General features: G+C 49.4%; 1 protein-coding gene across 1 annotated transcript; it reads left to right on the top strand.

The window, feature by feature from the left end:
• Positions 1-1820: 1820 nt before the first annotated feature.
• Positions 1821-12417, top strand: LOC115099027. Its single transcript, XM_029616278.1, has 4 exons — positions 1821-2052; positions 3392-3440; positions 5673-5896; positions 12230-12417. Exons 1-4 carry the CDS (start codon positions 1821-1823, stop codon positions 12415-12417), a joined length of 693 nt encoding a protein of 230 aa, XP_029472138.1.
• Positions 12418-14450: the final 2033 nt, after the last annotated feature.

Below are 14450 nucleotides of genomic sequence, written 5' to 3'. Positions count from 1 at the left end.
AAGCAATGTTACCCTTCGCTGTCTCAGGCCTAGTCTTAGACTGTAAGCTCGCTGAGGCAGGGACCCACCAACTGTGCCTGATAATATCTCTGACTTGGAACAGTAATTAAATCCCTTATCCTTGGGAAAATTCAGACCCTTAAAATTCACTGCTTTTGCTGCAGACAATTTGCTGAATTCCTACCAGTGATGTTCCCTAAGAGAAAGTCTACCCTCCGGTTCTGTGGCTGTAAGCTAGGAAAAGATGATCAGGAAGTTTAGCACTTCAACTCTTTAAAAAAAAAAAGACAATTTTGTGCCATTTTAGGTAATATAAGGAAGCGCTGTTAAAGGACCCTGACTTTAGCATATCCCCTCTCCCAGACACCTGTGGCAGCCCATGATCCTGGCTGTTTCGGAGCCCTCAGTGTGAAATGGACTGGGGACGGATGGGCACTTCTTCAGTTACAGAGGCTCTGAGTCACTGAAACCCAAGACAGGTCGAGAAAGCTTCAGTGCTGGCGTCTGGTGGGTCCTGCACCCGAAAGGCTGGCAGAGAGGAGGAAAGCAGAACTGGTGAGTTAGGATTACTTAGTCCAGCACAAGCCTGAAGGCAGCGAAAACAGCAACAGAAAAGGAGGCGAATGTACAACAAGGGTATCTCTTGATTAATCTGTAAAACTGCCCTTGAAGAGAACCTGGAAGCAGCTTGCCCAGCCCAGACTAATTTGCAAGCCTGCTTTGCCCTGTCACATGTGCGGTTACAGGCGGCTTTGAAAAGGGATTTCCTGCAGGTCTCTTACCTTCAGGGGGGGCCTGATGTCCTGCCTGTACAATTTGTGACTTCTGCCCACAAGCAGCCTTTCTGGGGTCTTGCGAGCCGTGTGCCTATGCTGGCATCACTGCCGGATTACCAGCAGCCTCGAGCTGCTCCAGTACTGGCCCACGGCAACCAAAGCCAGAAACTGATGCAGGACCAGATAGCTCCAGGTGGGTGTTTAGGGATCACAGGTTGATCCAGTCCTGCTCTGGTCCTGTTGCAAGCATGGAAATGTAGTTTTGATTTCCCTAGGACTGCGTGGGCCAGGCCTGTCCTGAAGAGAAATGAAGCCAGCTGCCAGGGCCGGTGCAAGGGTATTTAGTGCCCCAGGCTAACCTTCCATCATGCACCCTCCCTCCCCAAAATTATCTATTGGCGGCAGCTCCAGCACAGTGCGCCCTTCTGCCAGCTGGCAGAATCCCACCCATGCAAAAGCTGCTGGCAATGTTCAGTGGCTTGCAAGGGGACCACCTGATGTCAGGATCAAAGGAAGGGTTTTTGGGGGAGGGGGAGGGGAACCATCCCCTTCTCACCCCACATCCTCTTTCTATCCCCCTGCCCAACCCCCACCGGTCTCTGTCTTTCCTCTCCTTGCTCCCATGATCCCCTTTCTGGGCTGATAAGCAGCAGCAGGAAGAGAGCGGTGATGCCTTGGGCCCCCCCTGCTACTTTTAACCGCGTAGCTGTACCGAGTCCCCATAGCTATTCAAAGGAGCAGTCAGGCGCAGGGCTGCAGAAGGTGCACCCGCTGCTCTCCGGCCCCCAGATCCCCCGCAGTGTGGCCCGCCCCCTCCGGATGCCTGTGTCTGGCATTATCTTTTCTGTCACTGGGGTCTGGGAACTGTGACCGCTTGATATGATTGGGGTAAAACTCCTTCCTGTGCGGGACGGGGGGGTCCTGAATTAATCTCAAGCCTTACAGCACAGAAGGGGCGGAAAAGGCACGGTGCAACCTCCGCTTGAAAGATTTAAAAAAAATATATATATATATATCTATCTATAATGCTAATTGTCATTTCCCATGCCCAAGACCCTGAAAGAAGTCCAGCGAATCTCCGTGAAATGTTGCCAAGTGGCTACGAGCTGCACCTCAGCAGGTGAAAGGCAGGGGAGGCTGAGGCTGAGCCTGCAGCGAAGAACCGAAAGGACAAGAAAAAGAACGACCGCCTTCAGCGCAGTGACGGCCGGGCTTGTGGCCTCCCCCGTGCATGCGGTCATCTGCTGCTGGTATGGAGAGAGCGCAGCCGCCTGGAGTAAGTTGGCGGAGGCGGTGTTTTCGCTCACCACGAGCACGCTTCCTGCCCTTTTCTTTTTTTTTCTTAACTTCTACAAAGGTTTAAGAAAGCAAACTGCAGCCGAGGATAACTTCACTTTCAGGTGCCCACCGCCACTCAGCGCGCACTACTAAAAAGAAAGGAAAAGCTAATTGGAGGCGCTGCCAGGGCAGCCGTAAAAAGCCACGAGTGGCTCCGTGGAAGTAAGAACCTGCATCGGGCGCAGCTCGGCCCCTGCAGGTTAACCCAGGGCGCGCCGGATGCCACAGGGCTCTGTAGGATAAAGACCAAAAGCTTGAACCTCGGCGCTGTCTCTCGACGGTCCGACCGCGTTTCCAGCGCTGTGCTTCTTCACTATTGCCCAACTCATGGGGGCCTGCAGGCCGAAAGATAATCGTTTATTTTCATTTCATACTGTAGTGTTGGAGGGAAGGTCCTCACCCGAATTTCGTTGCGTTAGTGGTTTCTGCCGTTTTATTTCCATTTTTTAAACTTTGGGAAATAGTGCGCACTAAAAATGATAGCAAATTAAAAACGAAAATGTGTGTATTATTTTTTTCCCCTACCATTTCGGTCTATAAACGATAGACAATGTCGTTGACGCTGTTTTTTGTCATTTCAAATGTAAGCACATCCCTGCAACCAAGGGCGAGTCTGTGGTCTGGAGTCTGACGGTGGAAGGGAGCATAGATTTGAAAGACAGGTGTAGGTGTGTTGACTTTATTTGGGTCACACCCCATAGGGGGACACCACAGTTCCAGTAAGACCTGTGACGGCACAGAGTCACAGGCAGGGAGGACCAAGTGCTCTTTTTTTTTTTTTTTTGAGGGGGAGGGGTGTAAAGCAAGGGCAAAGCCACAAAGTCTCCAGTGAAAATCTAGCAGGTGTCTCACCAAGGCAGGCTTTCTGTGCTCCTGCTTTCACCCCACACACGATTTAGCAAAGGGCGTCCGTCCATGTGGGAAAATCATTCAGGGCCTCCGCATCGGCTGGGCAGAAACTTTATGGCTGCTGACGGATGACAGCTACTAGTGGGGGGGATCCACCCTGAGCTGAAGGTGGGGGGCACGGAGGGCGAGTCGGCCCTGTACAAAAGCTGCCTGGGATTCTCTGTGGCTTAGGAGCCCTTTAACACCTTTTCTGCCATTCAGAGTAAATAACACCCAGGGGATGCGGTCACCTCTGGCGCACGGAGGGCCGCTGTCACTTCAGCGATTTCTACCTATGGGGAGACCTCCAAAATGGAGGGGGTTTCTAATTGCAGCAGATGTTCTGGGTCGTGTGTGACTCACGTGGGAAATGTTTTGTTTGCTTGCAGCTGCGATGCTAGCGAATGACCAGTGGATTGCATTTGAAGAGCCAGCACGGTAAGATGAAGTGTCAATATGGCTGAGGGTAAGGAGCGTGAGCGTTCCCTTGAGAGCCCCAGGGTGTGTGATTGGTGGAAAGGGGTTCAGAGGGGGGTATAAAGGTGAGTAGATTTTGGCAGGCATTGCCCATTTCTGTGAGGCCTCTTTCCAGCTTGTCGGTGGGTCCTGCCCTTTTTGAATGGGTCTGTCAAGGGAATGGGGCTTGCGGGATGTAGTGACCAGCCTGCGGGCTGGGCCTGGGGACTCCCCCCATTGGGAGCAGGAGCCTCCAGGGGCTTCTCCCCCTGAAGGAGGAGAGGCCCGTGACCGTGGAATAGAGATGGGTTTCTTTTTCCTCCTGTTGCGGGCGTGGACCCTTGGACCGCGATGGATGAGTTGGCGCAGCCTGCAGGGAGGAGCAGCCCTGCAGGTCCCCGCCCTCGGCTGGTGGAGCTGGCCGAAGCAGAAGCCCAGCTGCAGCTTCACCAACACCAGCCCTCGTTCCCCTTAGGTAGAGCCCTCAGGTGCCAGGACCAGCTGGGATTAGGCACGAGCCTCTGAGGGAGGTGAAGATCCATGGCGTAGAAGACGTTGCAGGTCAGCATGAGAAGACAATGGGGCCTGGACAAGCAAGTGACCAGGACAGGCGGTAGACGAGCAGGGTCGGGATCAGGCTGCGGTCAGAGGCAGGCGGAGCTCACTCAGTGTTGTGGTTCAGGCAGTGGGCGGGGCAGGCAGAGTTCAGATAGTAACAGTAAACAGGCAGAGGTTGGTGGCAGGTGGAGGTCAAGCATCGTCCAATCCAAGGTCAGATCCAGAAGTCCAGTCCAATGAGATGGGGAGATGAGGGACCACAGGAGAAAGACAAGACGCTGAAGACAGATGAAGGTGGAGACTGACCACGAAGACAAGAACTCAGAACACAAACCGGACCGCCAAGGAACCAGGAACGGAACAACACACAGCAGAACCAGGAATGCAGAGGCAATGCGCTTCTCTTATGGAGTCAACCTATTGCCGAGGCGTGGAAGGGCTGCCGAGGTGGCCTCTTGCAGGCCTCAGCTGGTGACCTCATCCTCAGGGCCCTTTAAAAGGGGAGTCATCGGTGCACGTGCCCCCAGGAGGCAGAAGCAGCATCGGAGGTAGGCCGGGTCGCGAGTTAGCGGGAACTCCAGCGGGGAAGATGGAGGTGGGGGCGCGGTGGGTGTCCCCTAGCATTGGTGGCTGGAGAGAAGGGTGGCGGTCCGCGGAACAGGCCCGCAGACCGCCAGACGTAACACCTCCTCCTGGGGCCTAACCAGAAGCTGGGGTGAAAAGGAGGTGGAACCTCCCTCTGGAGAAAGGGTCCGGAGCAGCAGGAGGAGTATGGGGGTGATTCTGACATGAAGAATGTCCCAAGCGGTCCCTCACGTGGAGGATGCCGGCCGAACCCTACGCGCTACGAGAACGGAACCCGAGTAGGAGTTGCGAGTATTGTGGGGAGCAGAAAGTGCATTGTCCCCCTTTTGGATGTGAATTTTCATGTGCAGAGGAGTGAACCCCATTCCTTGATTAGAGTGTTGGGACTGAGGTAAACGTGAAGAGGAATCTGAGAGTTTAGCCTAACCCTGGGTGGTCAGGGCAGGTTGTCGGAGGAATCCTGATGAATGTTGTGGGGAAGACGATGATAAAATCCTGCCTCTTGGGTCCCATGAATTCTGAATATTCAGTATTGCCGCTGTGTGTGTGTGTGTGGTTGCTGGCAGTAAGGCCCAGAAAAACAGTTTTAAGAGCTTGGCATTTTGGAGGCGGTGTCCTCTTGTGTTTTATTTACACCAGCACTAATGGATAGCATGGGGTCAGAGTTCACGGAGGGGAGATGGGGGGGACGTCTCCCTGCCCAGGCATAGGAGAATGATTGTGGTACATCACCACCACCACTGCTGTCTCTGTTCAGGTCCACCCCACCATCTGCATGACCTAACTGCCCTACCCACTAAATAAATTTGGGGAAGATGACCCTTCTCCAACAGGGAAATCTTTGCCACCATTTTCAGTACTTGAGCCTAGGGTTACAGGTCCTTGCTCCATGTCAGTGGGCGCAGATTTGGCTATGAAGACTGAGACAGGTGGATCTAGGAAAGCCGAATTTGTGTGCTGTGCTCTCAAAGGGCGAGAGACCTCCCCAGTAGAAACACTCATTAACTTGCTATAAAATACCTGTAAGCTTAATCTTTAGGGGTGATGACCTGTAGTATTTTTCTTTTGCAGAAATGCCGTGGAGAAAGGGTTCCCTTTCCTCGGCTTGCAGTGGAGGCAGCCAGAGTGCCGTTCTGTTGTACGCAGGTGTTGTGGCGGCGCCAGCATTAGGAGCAGGGCGGGTGGCGGCCAGTCAAGCAATCCCGTTTCAGAAGCATTACAGTGGCGTGGTGCAGCTGGATCCAGCCTGGAGACAAACAATGCTATCAACTTAATACAAGCTTCTGGCTGCTCGAGTATTATTTGTGATCTGATTTCTCCATCCCTCACTGGTTTCCGACCCCCCCCCCCCTGCTGTGTCTTCTAGATGCAGTCGCTAGCGCCCACCCTCCCTCACCACCCGCTCATGTCCTCGCCGAGCAGGGGCTAGCTGAGGCCTGGCACAGTCACAGCGTCACAGTAACCTCCAGGTCCCTTGTGTGTTTTCCTTGAAGTTTCATCAGTCTTTTAAGTGTTGTTTCGACATGTAAAAAAAAAAGTATCCTTAAAAGCCAGATCCTTCGGCGGTAATGATCAAACCCGTTACACAGGTTTCCGAATAATGCATCCATGATATTCATCTTATTACAGGCACCTGCACACTTTCAGGATCCCTGTAGGTGACTTTTACTGTAGGATCCCCTTTAGATTGGCAGTTCTGGGTCACCCCGGGTACCTGAAATCTAGCCCTGTTCCTCCCTTCTGCTCCTCTTCCTCCTTTCATCTCCCTGTTAAGTCACCGGCTTGGCACTCTCCTCCTCCAAAAGGCTTGCCCTTGTGGCAGGGGATTGCCAGTTCAGCAAACCCCAGAATGAAGCTGACAGCTCCCAGTTTCCTCCTGGCAAACTTTAAAGAGCACCAAAAATTTGCAAACCCCCCCCCCCCCCCCCCCCCCCCCCCCCAAAAAATAGACAGACCTTCCCCCCCCGCCGCAAGGGAAAAGAAGCTAAGGATAAAGGGACCACCCTGAATGGAAAACTCTTGACCGAATGAAAGGGTGGAAAGTTGTACGGGTTGGTAGTCAATAAGACAAATGAGTGGCAGCGACTCCTTCTGGGAAATTGCACAGCTCCAACTCCTTTGTGGGGGAGATGGGATAAGCCAACTTCCTCTCCTTGCTGCTCCCCATTAAGCACAGGAGTAAATCACCCCTGGCACATCCCACATGGTTCAGTCCAGCTGCCTCCCCTGCCAACCACAATGGGGACCCATTTTCAAAGGCTTTAGGCTTCTAACTTTAGGAGTTAGGCTCCTGAATTAGCCCTTTTGAAAATTTAGGAGGGCCGAGTGCCTAAATCTGGCTCCTAGTTTCATCAAGCTCTCAAATTTAGGAGCCTAAAAAGTGGGTGGCTACTGGGGGGGGGGGAACACGTTAGGAGCTTAACACTGATTTTCAGAACTAAGCACGTAATTCAGGAGCCTGAATCTAGGCATATAAATGGCAGGCCTGAAAAATGTACCTGAATTTTCAAATGAAAACTTAAAGCACCTAATTTAGGCCTAGATTTTCTAAGACACCGCGGCGGCGTGAATTGCACGGTACAGGGGGGGGGGCGGGCCTGCGATAGCTGGCAGCGATCGCACCTCCACAGTGTGATCGCTGCTGGCTTTCACACCCAATAGCGCCATCGTAAAAGGTGGTGCTATGTGGGCGCGAAATTGGAAGCGAAAAGGCTCCTTACCTTTTCGCCTTCCACGCTGTCTTCACGGTGTTCGCCCTGGTGCCTTCCCGACTCCTCCTGTTCCGGTCTTGACGCCGCCCCTTTTTAGTGATCGCTTTGAAAAATGACCCCCTTAGTCTTTAAATTTAGGAGCTTTTTTTTTTTTTTTTTTAAATATTGACTCAATATGTAGTGTGTGCATGGGACACATTGCACTGGCAAGGATCCAGTGAGATCCTCAGGGCCAGGAGATGGGAAGAGGGACTTGGAGAGGCAACAGTGAGGGGAGGAAACTTGCCTTGCATGCATTTTTGCAAATATTACAGAGGAAATAAATGTTTAAAGTGAATTTCACCTCCAGAAGGTCGATATTTCTATGCATTCCATTAACACCCACCTTCAAACGCTTTTACTAACATGCTGTCTAAAGAAAGTAAAAAAAAACAAAAAACCTTGAAACCTTAAGTCCTTTCAGTGTCTTGCATGACCTTCAGTTCTCTGGAATCTGAAGCTCTACTGAAGTGATGAGAGAATAATTCACCAGGACCATTTACTCTTCCTGCCGCTATTAACATAGGGGAACTCTGCACTAAAACTTTCACCTGACATTTTTTAGCATGTGTGCTAAACCATTTAATGGAAAATTTAGATTAGCATGCATAAGTCAGCAAATATACACATAAGCTGGTATAGGATCTAGGATGTGAAATCCTCTGCTCAGTGAGCAGCAGCAGCAGCCAAGAAAGCAAACAGAATGCTGGGGATTATTAGGAAAGGAATGGAGAATAAAACAGAGGATATCATAAGGCCTCTGTATCACTCCATGGTGCGACCTCATCTTCAGTATTGATTGTAGTTCTGGTCACCACATCTCAAGAAAGATATAGCAGAATTAGGAAAGGTACAGAGAAGGGCGACCAACATGATAAAGGGGATGGAACGATTCCCCTATGAAGAAAGGCTAAAGAGGTTAGGACTCTTCAGCTTGGAGAAGAGACGGCTGAGGGGAGATGTGATAGAGGTCTATAAAATAATGAGTGGAATGGATAAACGCGAATCCGTTGTTTACGCTTTCAAATGAAGGGGACATTTAATGGTGATACTTTTTATTTTTTTTTATTTTTATTGCAATTTATTATTAAACACAAAACAACCTGTTTCAGAAATTCTCTCCTACAGACATTAAAAGTCAAGCAATTATAGGAAAAGGAAAAAAACAAATTCATATTCCATATGGCTCAACATCAAAAGAAAAAGGGGGAAGCCAAGATAAGATAGAACAAGCATGAAAGAGAAAAAGTAAATATGGAAAGACAGCATCCGCCAAGTCTTAATGTGACAACTGATGAGTTAGCACTGGACATCGAAGCTTTGCGAGAATCGAGAAAAAATCTCAGCTGAGAAGGCTCAAAGTCCACATATCTAATAATATGCAATTTCAAAACACAGTTACATGGATATTAAACAATGAATTGTGCACCAAGGGCCTGATCGTCTTGGCACATAGCCAGAATTTTTTTTCTAAGATCTTGTGTTGGTCTTGTAAGATCTGGGTAAATCGATATTTTTTTGTCCATTACTAGGTGATACATTTAAGATAAACAGTAGAAAATATGTTTTATTCAATGCATAATTAAGCTGTGGAATTTATTGCTAGAGGATATGGTGAAAGCTGTTAGTGGAGCTGGGTACAAAAAAAGGTTGTACAAGGTCCTGGAAGAAAAGTCCATAAAACATTATTAAGGTTGATTTGGGGAAATCCACTGCTATCCCTGGGATAAGCAGCTTGGAATCTATTGACCTTTTGGGATCTTACCAGGTACTTATGAACTGGATTGGCTACTGTTGGAAACAGGATGCTGGGCTTGATGGACCTTTTGGTCTGACCCAATCTGGCAAGTCTTATGTTCTGCTTATAAAATACACAATTCATAAAATACCATCAGTCTCTGCCTTGAAAGAATATGTCTTATGTTTTAGTACAGGCAGGGATCCACATAGTTTACACCTATTTTATAAAAGGACACACATATATTTTATCTAGGAAATAATAGCAACGTGCACATAATAACCCTCAATTTATGCGTGGAGGCAGGCATTTTATTAAGTTGTACGATGTGTGCATGAATCTCTCCAATGGTAATACTTGTGTGCGTACTTCTAAGCACCAGGTCCGCTGGGACCTGCACCAGTTCACCCAGAGCTCCACCTTTTCACTCAGACCCTCCACCACTTGTCCACCCTAAAACTGGAGACACTTTTGATGAGGTATGCATGTACTCCTCTTACAAAATGCGCGAGCTTGTGTGTATTTTCTGACCACGGCCTGGAACGCCCTCACAACAGCGCTTTCCCCGCGCTTACATTTCCACGTGGCAGCACACTAAAACGGGACTTGATGAAGGCACTGGGGTTTCCCCCCCCCCCCCCCCCCCCCGTGCTAAAAACTAGCCTCACTAGTGCGTGAATGCTACTAGTGCGCACACCAAGCCACAAAACTTAGCTTCTATGCGGGAATAGCATCTTCTGTGGTGTGAGGCCATGACAAAAAGAGCATGCACACAGTACCATGCTAATAACAAAGGAAAAAGCTTAAACTGGACTATCCATTCTGCCCAGGTAACCCATACTCAGCCCGACACTAGCTCCCCTCCTCCCCCCATGCCAGTAACGGACATCACCACTGTGTGCACCATTAAAGTGCAAAATTACTTTGGTCCTAAAATAGCAAGAGAGGAGGCACAGCATCACCGGAGACCGCTCCGCTCCATCAGAGAGAAGCGTTTAGGAAACCGCTTACAATACTGCAGTTCTGGTTCTCCAGTCGCCGACCGTTCTGGGCAGTCCCATATTAATTATGGGACTGCAAATCATATAAATAAATGATCTCCCTGGCTGATCTTCTCCAAAGTGGTGAAGAACATTAAAACAAACACATCAAAACGCAAAGCATTACAAAAAAAAAATTCCAATCATATGAAATTCACAAAGACTGCTGGGATGTGTGTGGTCCTTCTGCATTTCCAGCCGCCGGTATGTCTTTTTGGAAGGAGTAAATTTGCAGTATTTAGATTTGTGCAAGCTCTTAACATAGTCACTCCCAACATCTTTACAATGACAACTAAGATCCTTATTTCCCAATATCACACTTTTAAAAAAGTCAGTACTAGAGTCCTCATTTACTGAGCAAATGCAGTCAGTGGGCCTTAAACAGTTAATTTGCATAGGCAGCAATTATGAGTAATTGGAATTGCAGTTCATTAAGCATTCAGCTTTTTCTACCAATTTGCTTTTCAGTTTTCTGTTTCTTTCACGTCTAATCAGGGACTTGCCAAGGGTTTAGATTAAAAACAAATGTATGTTTGAATTTTAAATAAAAAAAAATATATATATATATTTATTCTAGTCACCGTATGGAATGCAATAACGAGACAGCCTTAGGCAAAGAAAGCGCACACAGTGCAAGATATGGAATTAGCTTTAGGTTGTATTATTGACCATCTATCATGTTTGAGCCGGGAATGGTTACCCCATGTAGCAAGTGCATGAGCATTTATAATGTGCTGACATTGGAGTAACTACGCTTATTGCCACTATTAATCACTTCTAGTGCTTTGCAAGCCATAGGGAGCGCTGTGCAGACACCCATCAGAGGCAGTCCCTGCTCCGTGGAGCTTACCGGATAAGTCACGCAGGAGGAGCTTTATGGCAAACGCTTAAGACCAGAAGACCACGAGCAGGGAGAAGCAGGGTTTACGATTTAGAAGCAGCTTCAAAGGGAAAGCCAGGACTGGGAGGGATGAAGATATGATGGGTGTGGGCATGAGGGAGGCATGGGAAAGGGAACAGGAGGAAGGAGGGCGGGCGGGCTAGGGTAAGTGAGCACTGACCGCTGTCAGCCCTGGCCTGTAGCCTCTGCCCCTGAGGTTCCCCCTCCCCGAGGCATCCGAAGAAAAGGAATACTAAACCGAATGTGGAAAACTGAAGATATGCAAAGGAGGAGAGAGGTTACAGCAGCCGAGCTGCCCTACTCTGAGGGCTTTCCGGTGGACAAGCTGCAAAAAACGCAAGAGCAATCAAGTAATTCTACGCCAGCATCATCTTCTTGTTTCCTCAGGTCCCTGTCAGAGAGTAGATGGAGGTCGGCAGGTCCCCGTTTGTTCACATTTCCTTAGGACTCCCATCACTCCCCCTTCTGACTTCTCCATATTTATTAAATTAAATCCAGCTGAGCACATTAAACAATGTGTAGATAGCGTGCAGAGTCATCCCACTGGACTACAACTGATATAAAATACAGGGTGGTGATCAAGCACTGTCCTGGACAGGGGGCTCCGGTTCCCTCTGAGCTTTGCCCAGGTTTCCGGATCTTGACCATCTTGCCAGGTCCTCACCCCAGGCCTCTCTCTCTCTCTCTCTGCTTCCCTGTCTCCCCTTTGCCCTCTCTCATGCCCTCCAGTACCACATGAGCTGTTCTGCCAGCAGAACTTCAGCGTTAATGGGCAGTAAATCTTCCCCCTCCAGGGGTCATCTGCTTCCCGTCCTCTCATCTTCCAGCTCCGAATTCTCCTTCAGTGCCACCCTGCGCCTCCTTGGCGATCTCTTTTCTGTAAGCCCATGCTTCACTTTCTAATCCCACCACTGCGTAGACTTCTCTTTAGCTTTAAATCCAAATTCCCCTTTAGAAACTCCTGACAGTCCCAAAAATTATCTTTTGCATTCCCAGTTATTCTGTTTTATTTCCGTTACACATTTTCCTGTCTCAAAATATAAAATTAAACCATTAAAAATAAACATAAGTCAAAATAATACATAAACTCACAATTTCAAATAAAACCAAAACAAAACAAAATAAGAACCAATAAAAATCAAATCAGTTGAAAACCTGATTTAAAAAATAAGACTTTTAAGAAATCGAATCATTTGCAGGTACCATGTTTATATCCTCTCCCCAGGTTCTTGGTCCAGTCACTGTAGTGCTAGCCCTGGGCCAGGGGGCCGAATACCAGGCTTCTAATTCTGGCCAACAGGGGTCGCTGCTGGACAATGACTATGAGCCCCCCTCTCTGCTCAGGGACTCAGAGCGCTACCTCTGCAGCACCCGCAACCCCGGCTGACTCAGAGAGTAGAAGACTTGAACTTCGAATCAAACCTAAGGGCCCTCAGGCTGCCCCCCCCCCCCCCCCCCCCCCCCCAAGTTCCGAAACCTGCAGCTAAACGCGCCCTGTACAGTACTGCAGAAAGCGCACGGATGGCAGCGCTCACCTCGTATCCAGCGAAGCCTGCTCTTGACGAGTCGCTGGTTTTAAGCTCTTCCCTAACCAATTCTCCTCCATCCTTGCTGGCAGCCGTGTTAGCCAGCGAGCTAACAGCTCCCCCCCCCCCCCCCCCCCCTCAGCCCCATGGTCTGCACCGGCTACACAGAGACGATAGTATCCCCTTCCCGTTTATTTCCCCTCACCCCCCATCCTTCCCTCAGCCAGGCACTCGCAGGTTCCTGCCCACCTTATTCCCTATTAACAGTTCCGTTTCCTAATGCAAGAACTCTACAGCCCCTTTTCATCCGATGAGCAGATGGAAGATTTCGGTTGACCTTTGATGCTTTCATTTAGACATTATGACTGTTTATGAAAGACGTGTGAATGGACAGTAGACAGGGGTTGCAGCACCGCTCGCAAGATTCAGCCCTCCCGCGTGAGATTTCCCCTTCCAAACTGTTTCCAGAATCGCCCCCTGGGTCTCTGCTCTTGCCAGCTTCCAGGAAGGCAATTCTCACCGCTTCAGCCAGGCAGTCTGGCACCTGTGGCCAAGCGAAAAAGCGCGCCTTCACCCTCTGCACGACACACGACTCCAGAAGCTGTTAAATGTGATTTTCTTTTCATCTAAAACATAATGCAAGATTTATTTATTTATTACCTATAAGTAAACATAAGTGTGTCCCTGCTCTAGCGCTCTCTCTAGAGCAGACTCTGGATCTAGGGTTGCCACCTGGTGCCCACGAGGGCTGGAGGGGGGGATGCAGGGAGCCCGTGCCCTACCTGGATCCCTGCTGCTGCAGTAAAGGACACAGGGTCCGGGAGCAAGGGGACAGATGGAGCTGCCGCTGTCGCCCTACCCTTCTGCCGCCCACTGCCGAGAGGTCCTGTCCCTTTGCTGGGTGCCCAGAAACTCATCTCTGCTCTGCTTCGCTGCCCCCACCTTCTCTCCAAGCCGGCTGGAGGCTCCCACCGGTGCCGTCGCCTTCACATGCGTGCGCTGCTAGACTCGTGTGTTCAGCGATGGACTTCCTTCCTGTGCTTACAGATGAAAGCCATTCAGAATCAGGTGCCCTCCCTGCGTTTGCCTTACCACCCCGTTGACTGCAGTGCTGCGGTTACAAGAACTGAACGTGATCCGTAAATGTGCCTCACAGTTTGCCTCTTCGGAAGTGCGTACAGCCACCTCTAGGGTGGAATGCCCGGTTAAGGAACGTGGCATCCAATTCATGTGACGGCGTCTAAAGTAGGTGATCATTATTGTAGGGAGTGAGCTACGCATGTGCGTGGGTTTGTTTATTTTTTTTAAGTTTTTTAAAGAGAGAAAATATTGCTCTTGGGAAGCGCTGTTACGTCAGGCTCACAAGGTAATGGGCATAGGCAGGGCTTAACCTGTGGCCCCCTTCTTTTAGAAACATAGAAATGACAGCAGAAGAAGAGCATCCAGTCTGCCCAGCAAGCTTTCACAATTGTTTTTCTCATGCTTATCAGTTACTCTGACCGCTGAGGTCAGGGCCCTTATTGGTAACTTTTTGGTTCAAATTTCCTTCCACCTCTGCCATTGATGTAGAGAGCAGCACTGGAGCTGCATAAAAGTGAAAATTCAAGCCTAATTGGTTAGGGGTAGTAACCGCCGCAATAAGCAAGCTACTCCCACACTTATTTGTCTACCCAGCCTGTGCAATTTAGCCCTTGTTTGTTGTCTGAATATAAATCCTCTTTTCTTCACCCCCTGCCATTGAAGCAGTGAGCTGCGCTGTATATGTATTCAAAGTGAAGTATCAGGCTTAATTGGTTCGGGGTAGTAACCGCCGCAACAAGCAAGATACTCCCAAGCTTATTTGTGAATGCAAATCCTTTGTCCCACATTTCCTCTTGCCATTGAAGCACAGAGC

Source organism: Rhinatrema bivittatum, chromosome 9 (genome assembly GCF_901001135.1).
Source record: "Rhinatrema bivittatum chromosome 9, aRhiBiv1.1, whole genome shotgun sequence".
NCBI classification, from domain to species: domain Eukaryota; kingdom Metazoa; phylum Chordata; class Amphibia; order Gymnophiona; family Rhinatrematidae; genus Rhinatrema; species Rhinatrema bivittatum.
The sequence above is the reverse complement of the archived record's forward strand: the minus strand, read 5'-3'. Positions and strand labels throughout refer to the sequence as shown.

Coding starts and splice junctions, on each gene's coding strand:
- LOC115099027 (XM_029616278.1), top strand. CDS start 1,821: ATGCCCAAGACCCTGAAAGAAGTCCAGCGAATCTCCGTGAAATGTTGC. Junction 2,053..3,391: donor AGAGAGCGCAGCCGCCTGGA/GTAAGTTGGCGG, acceptor GTTTGCTTGCAG/CTGCGATGCTAGCGAATGAC. Junction 3,441..5,672: donor GCATTTGAAGAGCCAGCACG/GTAAGATGAAGT, acceptor TTTCTTTTGCAG/AAATGCCGTGGAGAAAGGGT.